This window comes from Myotis brandtii, unplaced genomic scaffold (assembly GCF_000412655.1).
Source record: "Myotis brandtii unplaced genomic scaffold, ASM41265v1 scaffold324, whole genome shotgun sequence".
NCBI lineage: Eukaryota > Metazoa > Chordata > Mammalia > Chiroptera > Vespertilionidae > Myotis > Myotis brandtii.
Window position 1 is genome coordinate 3,785,516 of NW_005362439.1, and position 24,642 is coordinate 3,810,157.

The 24,642-nt window shown below is 40.3% G+C and overlaps 1 protein-coding gene and 1 pseudogene across 3 annotated transcripts; one reads left to right on the forward strand and one right to left on the reverse strand.

The window, feature by feature from the left end:
• Positions 1-661: 661 nt before the first annotated feature.
• Positions 662-23,318, reverse strand: MTCH2 (mitochondrial carrier 2). Of its 2 annotated transcripts, none has more exons than XM_014543397.1 (13): positions 23,289-23,318; positions 22,183-22,267; positions 21,923-22,029; positions 18,549-18,575; positions 18,298-18,360; positions 16,635-16,692; positions 16,114-16,165; positions 15,627-15,686; positions 14,127-14,220; positions 13,147-13,194; positions 12,134-12,201; positions 9,661-9,736; positions 662-1,729 (listed from the first exon to the last, which is right to left on the reverse strand). In XM_014543397.1, the coding sequence occupies exons 1-13, from the start codon at positions 23,301-23,303 to the stop codon at positions 1,679-1,681; spliced, it is 804 nt and encodes a 267-aa protein (XP_014398883.1). In that variant the 5' UTR covers positions 23,304-23,318; the 3' UTR covers positions 662-1,678. The 2 variants fall into 2 exon arrangements, with proteins under 2 accessions (XP_014398883.1, XP_005870908.1); XM_005870846.2 differs by lacking the exon at positions 662-1,729 and adding an exon at positions 6,320-7,199.
• On the forward strand, positions 14,910-15,457 carry LOC102238782 (annotated as a pseudogene). The gene has a single exon (XR_001362986.1). The product of XR_001362986.1 is annotated as a 40S ribosomal protein S12 pseudogene (transcript).
• Positions 23,319-24,642: the final 1,324 nt, after the last annotated feature.

The following is a 24,642-nucleotide window of genomic DNA, read 5'->3' on the forward strand; positions in this document are numbered from 1 at the left end:
GATTTGTCGCTCAGCAGGTAGCTGTGGGGACTCTGGTGGCCAGGGCAGAGGCCGTCTGCCAGCCCAGTGCCATCCTGCCCTCAGAGCACGGCTGGGCAGTTGAAGGTGAGCTCCCACAGGGACACAGCTTCCAATCCAAGAGCTCATCTTTCAGTCTCACCAAAGGCTCCATGTCTGCCCCCCCCCGCCCCCCCATGTGCTGCGGTGCAAAGCATGCAAGCTTTGCTGTCAAACACCCAGGTGTGTCTGAATTCTTGCTCTGCCCCTTACTAACAAGTTGTTTTATGAGCCGTGCTGCTCCAGCTCAAAGTATAAGGTTCCAGTGGGGCTGACGCTGGATCCTGACCCCTTCAGCTGGGCCTGAGACTCAGGTCTGGCCAGTCGAGTACGCCAGAGTACTGAATGGCTTGCAGATGGACCTGTGTTTGAGGCCAGAGTCCTCCAGGAGCTTCCCTAAGAGATATTAGCTCGTTCTCTGGAATAACAAGCCCTAAGAAGCCAACACGCCATTTGGCATGTTGCTGCCACATGGAATGAGCCTGCCTGAGGGAAACTAGGCAGAGGTAGGCAGACCCATGGGATGAAGATGGGAGTTCTGATGCCTTTGCTTGAACCAGTGGATTAACCACTGGCCATTTCTGCTACTTGAGCCAATAAATTCTTTTTTTTTTAGGCCAGTTTGTTGGGTTTCTGACCATGCAACCATAATATACAATGTTGACCCTTTTATTGTTATAAAATCACGAGTGCCTGTTCATCAAGTTTCAACTCCTTAAATCTGTTCCCCTATTTTAATGCAGAAAAACAGTAGGACTCAATACATGTGCACAGCATATTAGGAATTCCCCAGGCTTGCAGGCCTCGGTCTGAATCCTGGCTTTGTCATTCACCAGCCTTGGGCAAATCTATCAGTAAAGTAGGGGTGATACTGCTTACCAGTAAATGGCTGTTTTATGGGTTGGAGCTAATGAATATATGGGCAGGACATGTAGTAGGCCACCAACAAATACCCTATTATTAGGTGGCAAGTAGATTTGTTATTTCAATAGCTTTTACTCTGCACAGTTGTCTATACATGATGAATCCATTTAGTTTTCCCACTCTTTCAGGTCACACCTCTTAGCCATCATGGTTTCCAGGTTTATCATGGCCGTAAACAAGGAGAGAGCAGGAATCAAAGACTTTGAGAGAAGATGGAAGATGAAGAGGTGGACAGGAATTTCAAAGCTCAAATGGAGATGGAATTAGCCTTGTTTGACACATTTGCAGAACTTTACACCCACTTTCTATTTATAAATATCTTGCAAGGCTTCAGTGGAACAACTACTGGTGAGGTACAGAGGCGCAGAGCAGCTGAGGTTGTAGAATTGGGACTGTATGGCTTGGGCTCGGGGTGTAAAGATTTAGGACGCTAGGGCAAGAAGTCTTAAGAAATGCGGGTCAGAAATATCTTACCCCTGGCCGGAAGCTTGCACAGGCAGGCAGTTGTAGCTGTCCTCCAGGCCTTGTCATCCGGCAGAGCTCCAGCTTATCTACTGCCTACTGTGCCACGCTGATGGCAGGAAGACAAGATAACAGGCTGCTGCAACAGCTGAGCAGAGATGATCCACCAAGACAGTGGGGATGGAGGGAAGATGACAAATCCAAGAGGCATTTCTGAGAACCTAGCAGCGACTTCTTAGAAGTAGAGGGAAGGGTGGGAGGACTCAGTCATCTCCAGGGTGTTTAGCTTGGGAAACAGGGTGATAATTAAGTGTTTAATAAAGTTTGTGGATGCAATTACCACTGCAGACTTAGGAAGGTTGAGATATAATTCAATTTCAGGGTCCTGAAGGACATCCATTTATTCACAAACATTTACTGAGTCCTATGTGACAGTTACTGTTTTGGGTGCGAATTATTCAAATGAGCTTCAAATACAGCGTTGAAGAGATGCAATTCCACTCTTCAGCCTCCATCACTTCCATGACTTTGCCCACATTATCTGTACTTGTCAGATATCCTCTCCTCTTCTTAGATAACAGCTGTCACATACCAAATTTTTTCTCAGATACTATATTAAATTCAATAATCCAATAAGCCCAGCTGGTGTGGCTCAATAAGTGAGCATTAATCTATGAACCAGGAGGTCATGGCTCGATTCTCAGTCAGGGCACATGCCTGGGTTGTGGGCTCGATCCCCAGTAGGGGCTGTGCAGGAGGCAGCCAATCAATGATTCTCTCATCGATGTTTCTCTTTCCCTTTCTGAAATAAAAATATATTTTAAAAAATACTCCAATAAGATAATTGCTCTCATTTAGAGGTGAGGAGTTTGCCCGAGGTATCACAGCTACTAAGTGAGCTGGAAATGGTTCCCATCTCACCATCCTGCTCCCTAGTATCCTATCCTTCATGAAGTCTTCCCCATGTTCTCCCAATGGGATGTGAGCTTCCCCTCTTGGGAGCCCATGGTGCTTGGTTTCAGCAGCTCCTGGCACATACTGTCTTGTACCATAGTCACCGCAGCGTGTCTCCAGAACTCAGTGTCTGTCCTTTTTCAGTGCACCAGGCTTTGTTCTACATATGGTTCCGTTTAATCCTCCCACCATTCCTCCTTTTTGTACTTATCACACCACATCCCTCCCTCAGGGCACAGTAAGTGCCAGGGAGGACAGGGAGAGATTTACTGCACGCTGTACATTCTCCCCTGACCCTACCACAGGACTTTGCCTTGGCTACACGTTTAATAACGGAGGGCTGCACTTATAAACTCTAAAGTTTAAGTCCCTTGGGGGGAGGAAAGGCATGAAATACCAAATTCCAGTGGGAGGTGAGCAGTATGCAGTGAGGTGTGGCTGTTGTTTCCATTTTCACCTTCTCTTTTCATTTTTAGCCAAAGGACATTCTCCCCAGTCTTTTTGACGCCAGGAGGGCAGGGCCCCAGACTGGATAGAAAGTGAGTAGGTACAATTCTGTTTCTTGTCCTTATTTGACCTTTAGCTCCTCATGCTAGTCTGTCTGGAAACAAGCTGCAATACCAAGTAGATTTTCCGTGGAAATGTGGCATGACCAGAGAACATTCTTCTGGCTGCCTTAGTGAGCAGGAATTGGTGTAGAAAACTTCCTCTTACCCACTGTCATTGTGGAGACTTTGGGAGGGGTGGGGCTTGTTTCAGTATTTGCCCTTCCTCTCAGGAAGCTGGTCTTTTTTTAAATATATTTTATTGATTTTTCACAGAGAGGAAGGGAGAGGGATAGAGAGTTAGAAACATCGATCAGCTGCCTCCTACACACTCCCCACTGGGGATGTGCCCGCAACCAAGGTACATGCCCTTGACCAGACTCGAACCTGGGACCTTTGAGTCCGTAGGCTGATGCTCTATCCACTGAGCCAAACCGGTTAGGGCTGGTGAGTCTTGAATAGCACCTCCAGGTCACGTTTCTTTTTCTCAACCTGTTTTCCTTGACACTCTCTAAAGCCCTGTTCTCCAACCATATTTTGGAGGGTGATAGTGACCTGAATCTATTTGAAAATACTCTTTTTCAGGGCTGTAGTAAGTTGGGTCAACAACTGTGGTTTTAAAATTTGCCTAATTGGTCCCACACTGGAGATCTGGGCCTGGATTGCAGAGGAATGCACTATGAGAGCAAGGCAAAATGGGCTTTCCAAGATTTCAGCTCGTGGCCATGAATCACGGAAGACTAGTACACTGTGTGGGGGCCTCCCCAAGACATCTCTTTAGGCAGCAGACAGACGAGGAAGCTGATTCTTAGGGACAAAGTTTGTTGGAAGGAAAACACTCAGTTGCTTTAGAAATTCAATCAGTCACCTTCAAAAATATTCTGAAAAGAAGGCATTGGTTGGTGGCAGAAGAATCTTTCATTTGCAAATTTCCCCTTAAGACTAAAATCAGAGTGCAAGATTATCTCAAATCTGAAGAGACAATAGGATGTGGGGCCAAATGGGGGTGGGGGTAATGAGATGTCACATGTGACATTCTTAGGTACCCGAAAAATCTCTGCAAAGGAGATAAACACTCATCTTTGTCTATATTTAAAAAACAAAAAACTCCAAGATTAAATTACTATGGCATTTAGAAAGGCAGCCTGAATAAAGCCCCCTAATATACAAGGATGTTCTAGAAAAATCCATCAAAGGAGCTGACACATAGATCACTTTGAAGAAATGTTATCCTCCAAAAGCGGTAGAAATCCAAATAAGGAGGACTGATAGTACTCCTAAAGAGTAAATCCTAATTATACAAGAACTTTGCTTTCCAGCTGCATAAACCATCATAACAGTCTAGGTGGGCCATGGCAATCGTATCTATTCTCAGTTACTTCACCTGTTTATCACTCTGCTGAGGCAAGAACTATGTATTTGCTGATTTAAGACCATTCTGCTCTCTGTCCTAGGGGAGGCCTGTTCTTCAGTTCACTGCTTTCACTAAGAGCTGGGCCTTTTTCTTCAGATGGATGACTTACTTACCATTTGGTTCATTTGGCTGATTTTTTCCCTCAGCCTCCATGAAGCAGTAAATAGACCTTACAATTTGAAACTCGGGTTTGAATGCAGCTTTGAAACCTGCTCTGCAGTTTTGAATGAGTAATTTAATCTGAATCTCATTTTCTTTATTTCCACCAAAGATTATGAGAAAACTTATGCAACAGGCTTGGCAGTTATTACTTCTCAAAGCTCTCTCTTCCTGCTCCCTCACCTTAGACTGACCAACTGCATGTACTGCTGCTCCTTGATCAGCTAGTTTTTTCTATAAAGTCCAGTGTTTTAGGGGGCCTGTCTAAAAGGGCTAAATGTAATTATTTTCACAGAATTTCAAATCAGAGAGAAGTAACGCCCTGCTGGGTAAGCCTTACACTTGGTTTTGGATGTAGTTTCCATTTTGTCAGTTCAGTTTATACTGTAATTACGGGACTTGGGGGAGGGGAGTTTGAAGCAAATACCTTCAAACTAGGATTATGAGTGAGAGACTTCACAAGGAGATTGCACAAGAGCTGATTCTTACTATAGAGGACAAATGTCAATGGGAGAGGGAAAGGAAGACAGTTCTAAAGTAGATCACAACAAAGCCAACGTATGTTCAGGTAACAGTAAGAAGCTGGAATATAGGGTTATGTTTAAAGTTTATTTCATTGTAAGGTTGCTTTTACAACCACCCCAAAAGTTCCAGGAAACCCCTCATTCTTTTCTTCATTTAATCAAGGCTCCAATGACCATCACACTCCCTAGAGGGGGATATTTCCTGGCACTTTTGCTCAGCACTGCCAAAGCAAAGCACTTGCCCAGTGTCACGGGTGCGGTTTACTAGATAACCCTCATCTAACTCTATATTACACATATAATGAGTCAGTTCATTATTTTTACATATGTATCTTAAGAGTACCTTTGAATTTACTAGCCCCTGAATAAAGTTCAGACTTTTTATTCTATGAATAGCCTTTAAACTTAATGAGGAACATAGGAATAGCACCCTTATCGGACCTATTGCTTGGATGTAATCAGATTGCCTAGACTAGTACTTAGAACAATTCCAGGCCTTGGTGAAATATTTTAGCAGCCCAACTTGCACAGGCAAAACCAGAGTCTTGGCGCCCTCTGGTGGTAGAATGGTCCTTACAGTCAGACTCAACTAGGAAGAGGCAGGCGTGTATGAGCACAGAAGCCACAGGATAATAAACATGGCACATTTTCCTAGATCATCTTTACTTGAAGATTTTTTTTGGGGAAAAAGATGGGTAATGCAAAACATTTTTATATTAAAACAAATGCATATAATATTGAATAGAATATAAAATTTACATCACGTTTTGAGACAAAGTAAGAGACATCAAAGACATTTCAAGGTAAGCTACTCATGAGCTTCAGGCTGATTCCTAAACCCTGGGGAAGGAGAGACCTGCATGCTCAGTCGGATATCCTGGGGGCTGCTGCTTTCATAGAGAAATCTGAGAAGCAGCAAATTAAGTGCTTACTCATTTGGCAACATCCTAGTGGGTTACTTAAATAAGTAAAACAACATGCTTTCTCATCTTGGAGCATTTTAACCTGCTTTTAAAAGTCCTGAGTAAATAGAAGCTTTATGCTTGAGTTGAAATTCATTGCCTCCTAAAATGATTTTTTCCCTTCTATAAATGCTGTTAACATGCCTAACTGAGGGTATGACATGCGAGGTGGTCAATATCCTAAGAACCCTGTGGACTGCATCACCTGATATGAAGTTACAAGTACACTTTCCAAGGGTGTCATAAGGAATGAAAAACAAACTACTCACCTTCTGCAACAAAAAGGAAACAAAACAAAAACTGAAGAACAAGAGTATATACAATTAGAACTATGTAATGATGTCATTTAGGGACTGGAAAACACTTAGCTTTTAGAGAAGGGGCTACTGTTGCAGCATTTGCTTTTCATATTTTAAATAACAAGAATTTCTTTGGGGGGAAAAAAGCCAGTATGCTTCTTTTCCAAATCTTGCTTATTCTCTATAATTGTCTTTTTTTTTTTTTCTGTTGACAACAATTTATTACTTTGCAATAACAGACTGAAGGTGTGGATGCTTCATGTAGAGATTTTGTAGGGTGATTTAGCAATGGATTGTCCCTTTTATGAAGTATGAGAGACAGGATTAATAAAAAATGCTTAGAAGCATATAATGGGAGGCAAATTCTGGAGGATACTGCTGCTGCTGAGTTTTTAGGGTGTACTAAAGAAAGGTCATTCATGACCTCCCATACAGTTTGCCTTACTATTCTGAAATTTTACAGTATTTATCTTTCTTCTTGGGACTGTACTCTTCATTTTACAAAGCCTTCAATTAAGACCAAATCACATGACAATAGTTAGGAAAATGCAACTTTTTTTCCCTGTTTAAGTAAAATAAAGAGTCTGGAGCAAAAATGTACAATTTCAGAATAACTAAAGGGGGAATATTAGTGGTAAATTATGCTGTGCTGGGAAAAAGAACAAAAAAAAAGGCAGACACCAAATACCTCCATTTTCCCAAGATTAAATGATTATTAAAAAAGCGTGCCACACTGTATAGAAATCAACATTCTCTCCCATAATTCTGTGCATCTGGGACTATAGAAATGTCACTGTCCCTGTCCCACATCTTCAAATTAACATTCTCAGGTCACAACAATAAGTCTTCCCAAAGGGGACCTTCCGGAAAAACAAGCTATTTCCTCGGCTCATATTTCCCTGGAAAACAAATAAATACAAATAAAATCTAGTGTGAAGGTGAGATCAGCCTGTCCAAATCAGTAGAGATCCTTCTAGACATGTTTCTAGGAGATGTAACTAAGCAGCTAGGACAAAACCAACGATCACTAAGAGTAGCAATTTGTACTTTCTGACTCATGCTAAGCTTTTGTGGAACTAACTCCAATTTTGCCACATAGATAAGGCAAAAAATTTCTTACTTATTTAGACAAAATTCCCAGTTTGGACTCTGGCTCTGACACTTGCTGGCTGGGCTATAAAATGAATCACTACATAGAGAGTGCTGAGAACAGTCCTAACAGTCAGTAAGTGCTAGCTTTTATTCATTTTTAAAAATACATGTCTTTATTGATTTTTAGATAGAGAGGAAGAGAGAGAGAGAGATAAAAACATCAATGATGAGAGAGAATCATTGATCGGCTGCCTCCTGCACGGGGATCTAGCCTGTAAACTGGGCATGTGCCCTGACAGGGAATCGAACTGTGACCTCCTGGTTCAGAGGTCAACACTCAACCACTGAGCCACACTGGCCAGGTGCTTTTATTTATTTTTTAATGGAATGGTCAGGTCTCTAGGAAGTGGTTATACAATCTTATAATTAAATTAGTAATGTGTGAATTTAACTGAGTAGACTGTGAAGTTAGATAGCCTTCACATAGATCCCACTCTCCCAAATATAGGTCGTGTAACCTTGAGTTACATAATTGGTGTTATTTAACTGTTCAAAATCCCAGTTTTTCCCATATGTAAAGTAGGATGATAGAAAATGGTTATTTTGCCCAGCCAGTGTGGCTCACTTAGTTGAGCATCATCCTATGCACCAAGAGGTCACACATTCAATTCCTGGTCAGGACACATGCCTGCATTGTGGGTTCCATCCCCAGTAGAGGGCATGCAGGAGGCAGCAGATCTATGATACTCTCTCATCATTGATGTTTCTCTCTCCCTTTCTCCCTACTTCTCTCTGAAATTAATAAAAATATATTTAAAGGTGGTAAAAAATACATACATATATATATTTAAAAATAAAATTATAATAAAAACATAAAGGAAAAAAAAGGCCCTAGCTGGTTTGGCGCAGTGGATAGAGCATTGGCCTGCGGACTGAAGGGTCTCAGGTTCGATTCTGATAAAGGGCACATGCCTGGGGTTGCGGGCTCGATCCCCAGTGTGGGGTGAGCAGGAGGCAGCCGATCAATGATTCTCTCTCATCATTGATGTTTCTACCTCGATCTCTCCCTCTTCTTTCCTCTCTGAAATCAATAAAAATACATATTTAAAAATAAAAAATAAATAAAAAGAATTCTAGTCTGGATTCAGAAGGGGCTTGTTGTGTATGCACACTGAGCATAAACAACTGCAGTAGCACTGAGCTTTATGAACAAAGGCCTTTCTCATATGTATCACTAGTGCTATAATATAATGAAACAAAGAGTTTCTTCATATATTTTCTTCTACAATCCTATAAAAAGTGCTACCCACTTACCCTGGCTGGTATGGCTAAGTGGGTTGGACCATTATCCTGTGCACTGAAAGGCTTCAGGTTTGATTCCTATTGGGGGCACCTATGTGAGGCAACCAATTGATGTTTCTATCACACATCAGTGTTTCTCTCTCTCCCCTCCTTTCTCTAAACTTAGTGAAAAAAAACATTTTTGGGTAAGGATTGAAAAAAAAAAGTGCTTTCTACTCAAAAACAGCTTTAAACTGATGGCAATTTTAAGTGGTCCTGTGTTAAATTTAGCATACAGCCATCCATTACTTTGGTTCCTAATAAAACTTTGCCTAGAGTGATCAGGAATTTTTGGTTGCAGATGATATATCTCACAGCAATAACAAACAATAAATTGGAGTCAAAACAAAATGATTCACTAACATATTTAGGAGACATAACTAAATGACTAGGACAAAACTGGGACTAAGTCTCTAGCAGTAAGAGATCAGGTCTATCAACATCATTGTGAACAAATAATGACATAAACAACTTCTCATTTCTCCGTTTACTACTACCACACTGTGAGAAAACACTTGAATACATAAGGAGATTCTGAGAAGTTACAAAAAGGTGAAGTGGGGAAAAAAATCTGAAATCAAGGCTATCATTTTCACAACCAGGATAAGCGTTTACCCAGAGCCCATTTGTAATTTGAATGTGATCACTCAAAAGGCATCTGGATCACATCTAGGGATTCCTGCTTCTTCATTACCCCTGCTGATTTCTAAGCAGCACATTTTACTACTATGCCAGATGACATATGGAACACTGTCAAGGGCACAGTGATTGGTAGCTAAAAGGTAAGCTACAAGAATTAACCTGAGATCCCAGAAACATTATTTAAGAAAACAAACAAGAACAAAATAAAGTAAAATATATGGAGGAGGGGGTGTGTGAAGAGGGGAAGAATAGGGGCAAGAGAGGAAGAGAGAATGAGAGAAGTACCTCTTTTTGTAGCATGCTCCAGCAGTCTATCCAAGAAGTATATATTGGGGAGTAAGGAGGGCACCCACCAGCAAGCCTGAAATAGAAATAAAGATGAGCCATTCAAGTTAATATTCACAAAACATTCTCTCAAGAGTCCAGTAAATCTTTGTCAAAACATTCTTCTGCCTAGAAGTTTCTCTGAGAGGCAATTTTAGTTCTAATAAATTTCCCTTATATTTATGTTTTGAAATCAACGAATAAACTTCAGTTATGTATTTTCTAAAACATCTAGGTTTTTAATTTGTGGAGATATGAAATTCTAAAACACATTATATAACTAAAGAGTAGGAAAATGGGATTTAAAAACTAAGTGGTGCTTAAAAGCACCTAACGAGGGAACAGTGGCTCTCTTTTCCTCCCTGGCTGCCTGAAGATCAACCTTCATCATGAATGACACAGGAACTATATGGATCAGGAAGTTAATGACCAACAGACTACTTCAGCAGAAGCAAATGGTCATTGATGTCCTTCACCCTGGAAAGGCAACAGTACCCAAGACAGAAATTTGGGAAAAACTAGCCAAAATGTGTAAGACCACACCTGATGTCATCTTTGTGTTTGGATTCACAACCTACTTTGGTGGTGGTAAGACCACTGGCTTTGGCATGATTTATGATTCCTTGGATTACGCAGATAAAAATGAACCCACATATAGACTTGCAAAACATGGCCTAAATGAGAAGACGACAACCTCAAGAAAACAGAAAGGAACGCAAGAACAGAATGAAGAAAGTCAAGGGGACTGCAAAGGGCAATGTTGGTGTTGGCTAAAAGAAGGAGTAAAGGTTCTGCAGGACTTTATCTGTGGTGACTGTGCAGATTTTTCATGAAAAGATTAATAAACTAAACTTTTATGTGAGGGAAAAAAAAGGCACCTAAGTATGACAATGGATATAACAGTGGTGACTACATGCTCTTACTCACATATAATCACTTCCTCTCCAAAAATTATAAGGAATAAACACACTTAACTTGTCCTTCAAGTATGCTTTGGGCTAAAATATGGCAGCTACTCTACAAATCAAAGCAAACAGAATGTAACATGATATGAAATACTAGAGGCCTGATGCACAAAATTCGTGCAATGGTAGGCCTTCCTTCTCCTGGCTGCCAGCACCCAGGACTGGGCTTCCCTCCCGGATTGATCACTCCCCCTACCCCAGGCAGAGGGAGACCCTGCCCACCTGCCGCAGCGCTACAGGCCGGGTAGCCTGGGCCTCCCTCTTTGGGGTGATTGCGGAGCCCCCTGATCAATTGCCCTGCAGAGGGTGGCCTGGGTCTCTCTTTGCGGGGCGATCGTGGAGCGATGGCGGGGCCCCCTGACCAATCGCATCGCACCCGCCTTGGCTGTCCTGGCACCAGTGCGTGTCATAGTGTGGTCGTCCAGACGGTTGTTCTGCTGTTTGGCTGTTTGGTTGATTTGCATATTATGCTTTTATTATTATAGAAGATTATTATAGATGACAGCTGTGCTCAAAACTCCATACAGCTTTCCAGTTGCTATCTTGTTGGAAAACAATGACATACACGTCCAATGGTATATTGTATCAAGTACTGTATTAGAACAGAGTTCTCCTGAATCGAATCAAGAGGCAAAACCTGTTTCAACTTGGTATGGTCACCTGGCATCTAGAAGCTTGAACTCAATGGTGTCCAGCACCACACCACACCTATCCTTCCTGACCAATACACTGAAAGGTTAAGAAACTTTCCATGGACCAAATTCCCCATTTTTCTTTCTTTAAAACTCACTTTCTCCTAGGAAAAACAGGTACAGGTTGTCATTCAATCCCTGATATACCTGTTGTAACTTTCAAGAAAAAGAGGATAAAGATTTAAAATAATGGAAAGATGTAAAAATAGAATAATTTGGTAATTATCCAGTTCTTTTCGAAATAGGACCTATAATGGCAAGTGCATATTATATTTAAGGACTTGAGAAACATTATCTATGCTTTCCCTATTCCAAAAAAAGAATATGAGGTGGCCACTTATAATATAAACTAGAGGCCTGATGCATAAAATTTGTGCAAGAGTAGGCCTTCCTTCCCGTGGCTGCCGGCACTGGCTTCCCTTCAGTAGGCACCTGGAACCTGGACTGGCTTCCCTTGGGCTGCCCGCAGGCACCAGGGGCCCAGGCTGGCTTCCCTCGGACCGCCTGCAGGCCCGGGCTGACATGTAAGCCTGGCTTCCCTTCGGCCCCAGCTTTGTCAGGAAGGACGTCTGGAAGATGTCCGGTCTAATTAGCATACTACCCTTTTATTATTATAGATTAATGCCACTGCTGATACATGGGACATACAGAGAAAAAAAATTGGATATCTAGGAATAGCATCAACTGTACTTTTCTCCCTGACATTTCCACCAGGACCACTCTGCCTGTCAAGCACACAGCAGCCAACTACCAGGAGAAGAAATGCAAAGCACTTACCCGCAGTTGTTGACAGCCATGAGATTAGAGACAAGCACAAAGGGATAGGTCAACATACTGGCAAAAAACTGTAAAACAGTAAAACAATAGCTAAGTTATTAGGTCATCAGTCTCCTTTTTTCTCTTCTTTCTTCTCCCTTAAAAACCTAGCGCCTCTGTGGTCAAATACTCCAATACTGGCTTTGCTTTTTCAGTATTCCAGGAAAGACTAAATGACAAATTTTCGGCTTGAGATGCTTCCTTCTCTTAATATACCACTATAGCTAACATTTTAATAAAGGCCAGAAGAATTCTCTTATTTTGGTGATTGAGTCCTCATTCAAGTAAAACTGAACTACAGTATTTAAGAGAAAAAGCAGATATAACTAAATACAATTTCAAAACACCCCTGAAGAAAATAAGAAAACATGCTCGGCCAGTGTGCTCAGGGGTTGAGCACTGACATATGAACCAGGAGGTTAACAGTTTGATTCCCAGTCAGGGCACATGCTCAAGTTGTGGGCTCAATCTCAAATGTGGGGCATGCAGGAGGCAGCCAATCAATGATTCTCTCTCATCATTCATGTTTCTATCTGGCCCTCTCCCTTCCTCTCTGAAATCAATAAAAATATATTTTTTTAAAAAGGAAAGAAAACATGAGTAGCCTTCCAAAGACAATGAAAATGACTTCGGAAGTCAACTACTGGAAGGCTCCATATGACTAAAGTGGGTGCCTTCTCCACGGTAAGATCAACGGGCTCCAGGGAGAAGCAGCCCTGAGAATCAGGGAAAGCTGTCATGAGAATGCCCACATCCCTCTCCTGAAAGCTGAACACCAAACCATGTGGGCTCATTATCACTGGTACTGTTATGTAGGAACTCTGGGCTATTCTTAGCTCTGCCAAACATTAACAAATCTGACTTTTCTGGAAACATCTGGTTGCTTTAAAGCAGTGATAATACAGGCCAAATTAAAAAAAACACACACACAAAATTCCTAGGTTAAAAGGATTAAAAAAAAAACAGCAACTCACTCCTGTGACAGCTTGGGAATAACTCTTCATTTCATTCATGGTAGAAACCTAAAACAGAAAGGAAGCCTTTATTAGAATGAATAATGAGATGAAGTTGATATTAACAGCTACTTGTCCCCAACCATATCCATATATCCTATCTCTAAATTATCAGTTTGACAGCTTGAAAATTTATTTTGAGCATGAAAACATAAAATACTGATTATGAACATAAAAAGATAGTGGTCAAAATGAGGAATTTGATTCAAAATTAGTAGACATATTCACAGTAGATGAATTTATAAGATGGCTTAGGAACCAATGTAACAGCCTGAGGATTTCAAAAGAAAATGAGATTCGTAACCTTTCCCCATGTCCTAGAAATACAATCTCCAAAAATTCCTTTTACAGTATACCTCTATGTGCACCCAGCTGGGTCCCAGATGCTTTGGAGACCAGGCTCTGTACTCAAGAAGCTTACAGCATGGATTTAGTCCTATCCCTGGGTCTGTTCTATTTTCCACCATGTGAGGGACTGCTTGTGTACAAAGAGGCCCACAACTGCTGGAGTGGAGGAAACATTACTTCTAGGAAAGGCCGACTCCCCAAACCTTCCAGACTGAGGTTTCTAGAAAGCCCAATACAGGAGTTACCTTATCATTTCAGATTAGATAAAACACACTGAATAACTACAAAAGTCCTGCTTCATGGTGGCCTCCACAATTAGCTATCAATAAAGAAGTAATCTCCTTGCAGCAGAGACAGGGATAAATCTCTTGGGCTTACTCTGCTACACCGAGGACTTTTAAGGCATTCTCTATGGTAAATAGTATGGGTCATTCCGTGAGCCTTTGAAAACTTGACTGATGTTTAGCTACATAATGATGAGTCTGATGAGTCTGGCACATAATAAACTGCCATCTTACTTTTTAAAGCTAACCTAGCTGCCGAGCAAATACAATAAGTCAGCACTAGCACATCTCATCAAGGTCACAACCTACCCCACTGTCCAGTGCATAGGTATTGACGAGGTAGGCCAGTGAGTTACAGAGCCACAAAGAAATGATGTCACCTAGGAGGCGAGGAATAAGACCCCTACATGGAGAAACAATAAAAATAAGAATTAAGAAGTGTGATCAATAAAAAGATAATCCAAACACTTCCCAAAGAATTAGAGATTTCAAAACATTCTAGAGAATGGAAAAGACATTGAATACCAGAACCTAGCCCTCATTCTAGTTGATACAACTGTCCTTGAAGCTAATCTCTAATAGGACTTTCATTCCTATTTTTAAAATGCAGGCCAGCCATACTCCTCTAATCTATGGCCAATGGCTCACCTTACTATTAACAACTACTTTGGAGAAGAGACTTAAATACTGTTTTTGCTAAACTATATTTTATATTCAAAGTTGGCAGGGCAAAAGATGAAAAAAATTACAAAATTAAAATGATCCAAACACAGGTACAAGTAAGAGACATAAAAAACCCATGTTTTGAGAGTCTCAGTGATCTTTGTGGGGGAGTATGGAATAGTGGGACAAATATTAGTCTACAGACTGAAGACCAGACTCAAATGTCACATCTAACACATCAGCTGTATGACCAGCATCAAATGAACCTCCCAGAGCATCCATTTAAAAATATATATATCTAAAATGAGAATAATATGGCTGTTCTGCCCATTTCCCAGAGTACTTATGACACATGAATAAAATCAATTATGTAGAAACACTGAAAATTAAAAAGGATTATTTACTTAATAATGCAGTTTTTACTATTAATTAAAAAAAGAGGGTAGCCTCTTTCCCTGCCGCCGCGGAGTTGCGCGGAGGCGGAGGCTTGGGTGCATTCAAGATTCGGCTCCACCCATAACCCACCGCCATGGCCGAGGAAGGCATTGCTGCTGGAGGTGTAATGGACGTTAATACTGCTTTGCAAGAGGTGCTGAAGACCGCCCTCATCCACGATGGCCTCGCGCGTGGAATTCGCGAAGCTGCCAAAGCCTTAGACAAGCGCCAAGCCCACCTTTGTGTACTTGCATCCAACTGTGATGAGCCTATGTACGTCAAGTTGGTGGAGGCTCTTTGTGCTGAACACCAAATCAACCTAATTAAGGTTGACGACAACAAGAAACTAGGGGAATGGGTAGGCCTCTGTAAAATCGACAGAGAGGGAAAACCCCGTAAAGTGGCTGGTTGCAGTTGCGTGGTGGTTAAGGACTATGGCAAAGAGTCTCAGGCAAAGGATGTCATCGAGGAATACTTCAAATGCAAGAAATGAACAAATAAACTTGGCTTTTGTTTATCAAAAAAAAAAAAAAAAAAAAAAAGAGGGTAGCAATCTTAAGTTCTTTCAAAGTAAATTCAAGGGAATTGATACACCCTTACAAAAACGTATTCTCTCAGGATACACATTAGATGATTTCCCCTTTTTTCAAAAATTAATTTTCCTTATTTCCACTTACAAAAATCACATACACAAATCAGCAATTTACTCACGCAAAAAATCCTATCATGCCCTCTTCCCGATAGATGGTTACTATGGAGTCACAAAGTCCACTAGGTACAGAGGAAAGAAAGGTAAAATACATTAAGATTCTTTTCAAGCTATTTTTTAAATATCCAATTATCATTTCTGACATGGTCAAAATCTGCCCCCCCACCCCCCCCACTTTTATCACTCTCACTCTGCAAAGGCGGTTGATTTTGGGCACAGAACTGAAGGTATTACTACCTAAGGATATTGTCACATGGAGCGAGTATGAATTTTGGCTTCAGTGGCTCTGTAACTTATGAGGTCCCAGGTAGGCTCCTAAACCTGCCTGGGCCATTTTCTACTATTTTCTGGTTTTTATGCAGATCAAATGATATAAGGTATATGAACTGTTCTATAAACACTAAGGCAACATAACAACATAAAGCACTATTATTCTAATACATTGGTTTCAATAGATTTCCTTGAATACTTGAAAACAAAAACACTTACCAGTACTTGGATTCTCTGCCAATGAATTGTATCATGGATCTCAGAGTGATCACTACAGAACACAGAGGAAAAAAAATTTTTAAACTACACTGAGATAAATTTTGATAGCCCTGAAAAAAAAAAAGGTTTTCCCACATAAAGCCATTTTGCTTTCTGAATAAATTAAAGCCAAAACATGAAGCATACAAAAACATGCAGGCAAGGCACTTTACTGAAATCCCATGCCAACCATCAAAGCCAGCGGTTCTCAACCTGTGGGTCGCGACCCCTTTGGCGGTCGAACGACCCTTTCACAGGGGTCACCTAAGACCATCCTGCATATCAGATATTTACATTACGATTCATAACAGTAGCAACATTACAGTTATGAGGTAGCAACGAAAATAATTTTATGGTTGGGTCACAACATGAGGAACTGTATTTAAAGGGCCAGGAGGTTGAGAACCACTGACTAAGCAGTCAGGAGAGATCATGTTATAGAAGAGAAGAAATCAGATTTCAGTTATCAATTGCAAACATACCATGGAAGGGATGTGTGATGAGGGTAGCAGCAGAACGAGCAATCATCTCTCGTGTTGTCTAGAAACAATCAACACACACTTCTGAAATCTAAATAAATGACACTCAAATTCCTGTGAGAAGTAATGTGGGTGGATATTGTAGAATAAGAAAGTGAGCGACCAGCACCCCTGCCCTGAAGACAGGAAGAATAAGTAGTTTAAATAGTTACAATATAACACGCCATCACTGTATCATACCGTTCATTCATGGATTTCAATGTTTAGTTACTGCTTAAAGTTTCTTGGCAAAGATTTATTATCCTCTTAATTTTTCAGACAAGAAAAACAAAAGTAAAGAAACAGGGAGGGCCTGGCCATTGTGGTTCAGTGGTGGATCGTCAACCGATGAAACAGGAGGTCACGGTTTGATTAGTGGTCAGGGCACATGCCTGGGTTGTGGGCTCAATCCCCAGTGTGGGATGTGCAGGAGGCAGCCGATCGATGATTCTCTCTCATCATTGATGTTTCTATCTCTCTCTCCCACTTCCTTCCTCTCTGAAATCAATAAAATAAAAATAAATAAATAAATTAATTAATTAAAGAAACAGGGAGAGTCAACAGCAGTCACTGAGCTGGAATAAAACTATGAGGCCTGTATTCAGATTATTAAGTGGCTTTCTCGTGAGTGATTTCAGAGACTGATAACTATGCTAGACAAATGTGAGGCTCAATTTTATCTGTACCAACATCTCTGGGAGAACAAAACTTTGATTTGTTTTTTTTTACCACAACCCTATAACCCTGCAGTATCTTAGAGCTGCTATATTTATCCTAGTTTATCTTTCTTTTTACAGGACTCCATATAAAGGTAGTAAAGAAAGCTAAATTACAATACTTGGAGGCAGTTATAAACAGATCAGGTCAGTTATTTATTTTTGAATGTAAACATTATCTTCAGTCACTAAGTTAAGACATTCCTCACTCCTATTCCAGCGGTAATACTGAAAATATCCTATGAGACACGATGGGTAACTAAAGTTAAGAAAAGACCAAATGCCTATTAATACATTTATCTCTACTTTTAAGGCAATTCACTCCAAAGAAAACCAAATTGATTCATCTGACGTCTAGACCTAAAGTAACGTTTGTTTTGGAATATATATTTTAGACGGCAGCATTTACTAGAAAATTGTGATCTTACTAAAGACAATTAGACAATGTAAAGACTAAGAAATAAGAGTAGTTATGAAAGCCATAAATATTATGTCAGGAATGAAACAGACTCCAATGGCAGAGTCTAAGAGTGGAAAATGGGTCATGAGGAATCTTCCAAAGTCAGAATAATGTTGCAAAAGCATTTCTGGATATATAATATCCAACACACAAAGGGCCTGGCCACTATTTTAACATCTCTGTACCAGAGAATTGTAACTCTACTCTTTTAGTAGAAACCTCTTCAATTTTAAAGATGAAATGAGTGGCAAAATTAAGTTTCCTTGAAATGTACATATTCGAAACAGCACACAATACTTTTCTTCTCTTTCTTTTTAAATATTATATATAAGGTTTAATTCCATTTGGAATAGACACTGCACAGATAGGCCTGATGATCCTGATCCTACAACCACCACACTGCACATCCTCTGATTTAGGGAAATAGCATAGGACATAACTCATCTCTTACCTCCTTGATAACTTGGTCGAAGGAAGATGGGACTTCTTTTGGTACATTTCCTGGTCCTAAATCCTGGAAATCAAATAAAAGACATAGCTTGATGGTTTTAAATAGAACTGTTAAATAGGAGGTCACCCTCTATGCCAACATTCACTGAGATGAAAGGGAGACTGCCTGCTTGCCCCTTCTCCTAAAGAGGACCACAGAAGAATAACTTGCAAGGGAAATGGGCCCATGCATTTAAATCATCTCTAACATACCTCAACCTTGTCACTCTCCTGGTAATGCTGCAAAGGAAAAGAAAAGAAAGGATGAGAAGGGCTTTCACAGTGTCACTGAGAGAGGACATAAAATGAAAACTCTATTGGTAGAAAATAAAACCTTTTTTTTTTTTTTTTTGCTGCAAATCTCCCATTAACTTCTAATTTTAACAGTCAATTATAAGTAAGTAGCTCTAAGACAATCTTGTTGCTAAGTTTAACATACTGGTCAGCTGAAGGGACAAGCAAATGCTCAAGAAAACTCATCTAAAAGGAGAAAAAGGAAAACAAAAACAAAAATCTAAGAACATCATTTACTAAACATACATTTAACAGAAAACAAATTGGTTAAAAACATAGCCTAGGACTAAGGCCATGGAAAAAACCTCCTGTCTTTCACAGAGAAAAGCAGGACCAATACCAAATTAGGGCAAGACTCTTTTCTTCACTGTACAAAAGAACAGAGAACTGGTGCTAAGTCTGAATAGCTGAAATCTCCTCACATTGTCTTTTGTATCTCTTTCCAAAACAAGCAAAGAGAGACTTTTTTCTACCAGGGAAGAGAACATGAATACTGATGGAGCTCAGATTATATTGAAAGAGGAAATATTATTTGTGGGGTATTTCAGAAATAAAAGATGGGCTAGGTGAAATGAAAGACTCAGACAATTAAGCTCCTAGTCACACCAAATTTAAAAAAATAGACAACACTTTATCTTGTAAAAAGAATTATGTTTTTAAAGATCAGAGACAAAAGAACAAAGATCAAGATTAAACAAAATAGTGTTTTTTGGTCAAATTAGAGGTCTTTGACTAGAATTAATTGTAATAGTTTCGGGCATGTTTAAAAATTCTCACTCATTTCTAGACTTTGCTTTTTATTCCATTAATAAAATTTTCTACTTGTCACTTCTACATTATTCCAAACAGATTTCAGTTTAACTTGTTCAGATTTATAGAACTCTTTCTTATAAAGTTTAACAGTTGCATCAACCCTGAATTGGTCTGTCTTCTTGACTGCATAAGCTCTTTTCGATACTAAATGTAGTACCAATCCCGTTATTTTAGTTTAACTACACGTGAAACATATATTCCAATGGATATTTGGGCACCTCAAGTTTGTCCCACTTTCCGGACTTGGTTTCAAGCAGTAATTTCACTTTGCTCTCAGTCTATACCTAAACCTCTTTGACTACATGACAATTGCCTTTGTGTATGTGAATCTCATTTACGTAACAGCAACACTTTCCCTGAGCCCAGAGTAGGGTGTGACTAGAAAAGAAACAGTAATCAATACACCAAAAAATCATTAATACTACATCATTCTGACCCATAGACTACCCGGACCTGGGCTTCTAAATTCAGTCCACAGGCACGACAACAGGAATAACATAAAGAGCCCAGCTGGCATGGCTCAGTGGTTAAGCATCGACCTATGAGGTCACAGTTCAATTCCCAGTAAGGGTACACACCCAGGTTGTGGGCTCAATCCCCAGTGTGGGGCATGCAGGAGGCAGCTGATCAATGATTTTCTCTCATCACTGATGTTTGTTTCTCTCTCTCTCTCTCTCTCTCTCTCTCTCTCTCTCTCCCCCCCTTCATCTCTGAAATCAATATATATATATATTTAAAAAAAAGAATAACATAAAGAATATTAAAATAACTGGAGGGTGAAATAGTTTCCATGTGAGAAACTGACTGAAAAAACTCTCCAATTCAAATCAAGGTTGAAAAGCACTTAAAATCGAAGCCAATTAGGTCATGCAACTATTTAACAAAATCATGATTTGCTGATCAGATGATAAAACATTAGAATTGGGGCAATGTTAAAGCCTAAAAAATTACAAGGAGGATTATACTGAGTACTATTTAAATAAGCCATTAGTAAATATTTGGAATTTAGCACAGCTGATACATTATAGGTTGAAAGTATTATACAGATTTGGTTAGCATACACTACTATATTTTTTGAGTTATAACACAGAGTATAACACACTCTTGGTACCAGTAGGAGACAGAATAATTCACTAGGAAAAAAAACATTAATTTTGCATTCTCAATTATACTAATGCTGAATAACCTTCCAATAGACTGTTTTAAATGATATAAAATTTGTATTCATAACACCTTTATAAATAGAGCAAAGGGCAATGCTGTTTGACGTACATTGTAATGGTGCAACTGAGAAACCAGTACAATTAAAATTATATGCTTTAGCATTTGAAGTTAAAAGAAGCAGGTAAAACAAAGGATCACTAAAAAAGAAATAAATGTAACTTTGATGCTTTCAAAAACATTATGAAACATCTCAAACATACAGAAAAATTAAGAAAATAATTCACCTTTATATCCACCACCAAGGTTAAATAGATGTTAACATTTTGCCCCTTTTGCTTAAGATCTCTTGCCTTCTTAAAATAAAATGCACAGATGTAGCTAAATTCCACCCTTACCTCTTCCCCCTTCCCCAAAGTAACCACTACCCTGCAGCTGTTGTATACTTTAGTGAGGTTTTAAAACAAATTTTCAAATTGATGCAAATGTAACACAGATAAAGAAACAGTGCACAAAATACAAATGTACAATGTAATAAGTAATTAAAATGCAATATCCATATAGCCATGATCCAGGTCAAGAAAAATCATTTGCATTACCCCAGAACCCTATGCAAGGTCCCTCTTCCTCTCTCTCCCTCCACAAATAAATATTATCCTGACCTTTATGTTGATCTTGTTAAAAAAATTAAATTGTAACAGAAAGCATTTTACTAGGGATTACTCTAGAAATAAGAGGAAAATAACTTCAGAATGAGTTATGTTTCAATCAGCTTTCCTTCTTCAAAGAAATAAAATCAGCTATACAGGAGATCAAATAAATGTATTTAATTTTTGCTCCAATAACAGGTTCAGCCCAGCCAGTTTGGCTCAGTGGACAGAACATGGTCCAAGGACTGAAGGGTCCCAGGTTCAATTCTGGTCAAGGGCAGACTGCAGACTCGATCCTCAGCCCTGGTTGGGGTGCATGCAATAGATGGGAGGCAACCAATAGATGTGTCTCTCTCACATCAATGTTTCTCTCTCTCCGTCTCTCCCCGTCCCTTCCAATCTCTCTAAAAATGAATGGAACAATATCCTCAGGTGAGGAAAAGAACAACAGGTTCAGAGGAAGAAGGTTGTGTAAATAAAGATCAATTACTTCATTTCACACAAATTCCCTTTGCTTCCCAAGATAGAATTAATAATGGGTATTTCATGTAAATGTTTTTAAAGAAGAAAAGCCACGGCATATAAATATATATTTGGAATTGATAAGTAGGACAAACTGCATAAAAGATAATCTAAAGCTGTAGGAAGATTATCTGATTTTCTTCTTACCTGTAAAACTTTGCCATGGACCACAGTCCCGAGAACTCCTGAACACAGCCTTGGAGTTAATCCTGTGAACAACCCACGCTTCCCATCGATGCTCGCAATGTGCTGAGCTAAGAACACAAGTCAGAAATTTAAATTCTATTTGAAGGAAAGGGTTACACAGAAATTTCAAGGAAGCATGCTTTCTAACAATTTTTTTCAGTAACTCCTGCCTGTCATGATCCTCAATGTCATCCAATTCCAAATAAATCAAAGACACTTACCATAACAAAAGAGACCAGGAAGCTGACATACTTGCCGCCCAAAAATATTTCGTCCAATTGTTGGAGGAAGAGGTTCATATCCCACCTTTGAAAACAAGAGAATACGTAATCACTACTAAGCAATATTCCCTTGAATGCCTTGGTTGAAAGGTCTTGAATTAAGAAAAAAATTAGGGTTAATATTTAACACAAGTTAAAATACAGTGTATGTTTTCCAAGGTGATGATGAAGCATCATCCTTGACAGTTTTTTGTTTTGTCGATTGATAAGACTGGTTTCAATTAACTCCAAGTTTTCTTTTGGTTCAAATTCTATAAGGCAAGCCATTTAGCTGAGATACACTAATATCAAACTGAAAGTAGAAAAAGGGAACTTTTGTGCTAGGAAAGCAAAAATATTTTCTGAAGAAAATCTAACACATTTCATATATTTGAACAAAATGAGAAGACTAAGCTATCAACTTCGTATTTGGTTAGCAAAACAAAACACTCAAAAAGCAAATGCAGATACAGCTGGATAATTCACTTGGGGAATAATTACCAGCTATGGCCATGTTAAACAGCAGACTGTCATGAACAACCAAATGAAGGCCACTTTAGAGTTAATGATTATCATCTTATTTCTACAGTATATTCTTTTTAGAGTTTGAGAGAATGAAAACGCTGTAGGATATGGTTTAGGCTCTACTGCAGTGATTCTTAACCTGCTCAATTAAATAACTCCTGACGGAGCTCCCTGAAAGTGTAACTATGCCACTGTTTTTAAAAACTATGTATTTGGGAATTTTACCATAACCCCTGAGACACTTGGCAACACGTAGATTTTGTGTAATTAGGATTAAGGATATTCAAGTTTTTGAGGCAAAAGCTTTGAATGTCACTAGAAAATCCTACGTTCCGGAAAAGTACTGAGCAATGGACTCATACCAGATTTACTGTAAAATGCTGTCATCGGAAATACTCTCTGGCCACAAACCTGTCAACTCTGGTTTAGATGACATAGTATACATTCCCATCCAAGTCTTTGTTCTTGGATCAAATAACTTATTTTACAATAGCGTTTTACATATAGAATCCGAATCCACACGGGTCAACTCAGCAACACACCATTTCGGTCAGCATCAACTCAAGAATAAGAAAGGTGGTCCTTCCTCCCCAGTGTCTTGCATATATTTCTTGTTGCTGTTAATCCTCACCGGAGGCTATTTTCCCATTGATTTTTAGAGAGAGTGGAAGGGAAGGGGAGACAGAGAGAGAGAAACATCGATGTGAGACAGACACATCAATCGGTTGCCTCCGCACTCACCCCAACCAGGGCCGGGGATGGAGCCTGCAACCCAAACACTTGCCCTGGACCCTTCAGCCCGCGGGCAGATGCTCTCTCCACTGACCCAAACCAGCTAGGGCATGTCTTGCATATTTCTGACAGAAAGGTAGAATTCTTGATTTTTTAAGATAATTGTTTTTTATTGACTTCAGAGAGGAAGGCAGAGATTGAGAGAGAGAATCACTGATCCCCTGCCTCCTGCACGGAACCCAACCGTGACTGAGGCCGGCCGGGCAGAAAGGGCGACTTCTAAAGGCGTCCATGCCTTGGCACAAGGCGTGATGTAAGTATGTCAACTCTCAACAAAGGTAAGCTCTGTGAGTTCCCTCCCACCGCAGGGAAGCTAAAAAGGCAACTGATAACACTAACTTTATCATCGGCTGAAACCTGGCCTACTTGCCTGTGAATATAAATACCTTTAAGAATTGACCTGAGCATCGGCCTGCGGACTGAAGGGTCCCGGGTTCGATTCCGGTCAGGGGCATGTACCTTGGTTGCGGGCACATCCCCAGTAGGAGGTGTGCAGGAGGCAGCTGGTCGATGTTTCTCTCTCATCGATGTTTCTAACTCTCTATCCCTCTCCCTTCCTCTCTGTAAAAAGTCAATAAAATATTTTAAAAAAAGAATTATTTTACAGTGCACTGGAAACTAACATATATGTTTCAACGCGCTGACAATGTTTCCGCTGAACTGATTTCCAGCGCAGACACGTGATTTCGGCGTCAGGAGCCACATGGGCGGCTGCGGTCGAGGGCGCTCGGGACCCTCCGCAGGCTCCGGGCCCCCTTCGCGGTCCCCGCTGAAAGGGCTCCTGTGTTTATCTAAGGCTAAAATCTCGGAACAGAAGAGCGGCAGTAACAGCAGTCAAAAAAGAAAAATAATGCTCATGAAAGGTTAGCTCTCATTCAAATTTTAACAGATCTGCGTGTCTTGCGTCCGGGCAGGGGAAGGAGGGAATACCGATTTCGGAGAGGCGAGGGGTGGGTGGGGGAAGCCCTCGGTGACGAGCGGCCGAGATCAACCTCAGGAGAGAAAATACAAAGTTCAGAGGAGCCGCCGGGCAGGGCAGGGCGGCAGTTGGCGACGGGGACGGGGCGGGCCTCGCCTCCGGGCAGAGCAGCCCAGCCCCCGAAG

Coding starts and splice junctions, on each gene's coding strand:
- MTCH2 (XM_005870846.2), bottom strand. Junction 13,195..14,126: donor CCTATGCACTGGACAGTGGG/GTAGGTTGTGAC, acceptor TTTCTGTTTTAG/GTTTCTACCATGAATGAAAT. Junction 12,202..13,146: donor ATTCCCAAGCTGTCACAGGA/GTGAGTTGCTGT, acceptor ACTGTTTTACAG/TTTTTTGCCAGTATGTTGAC.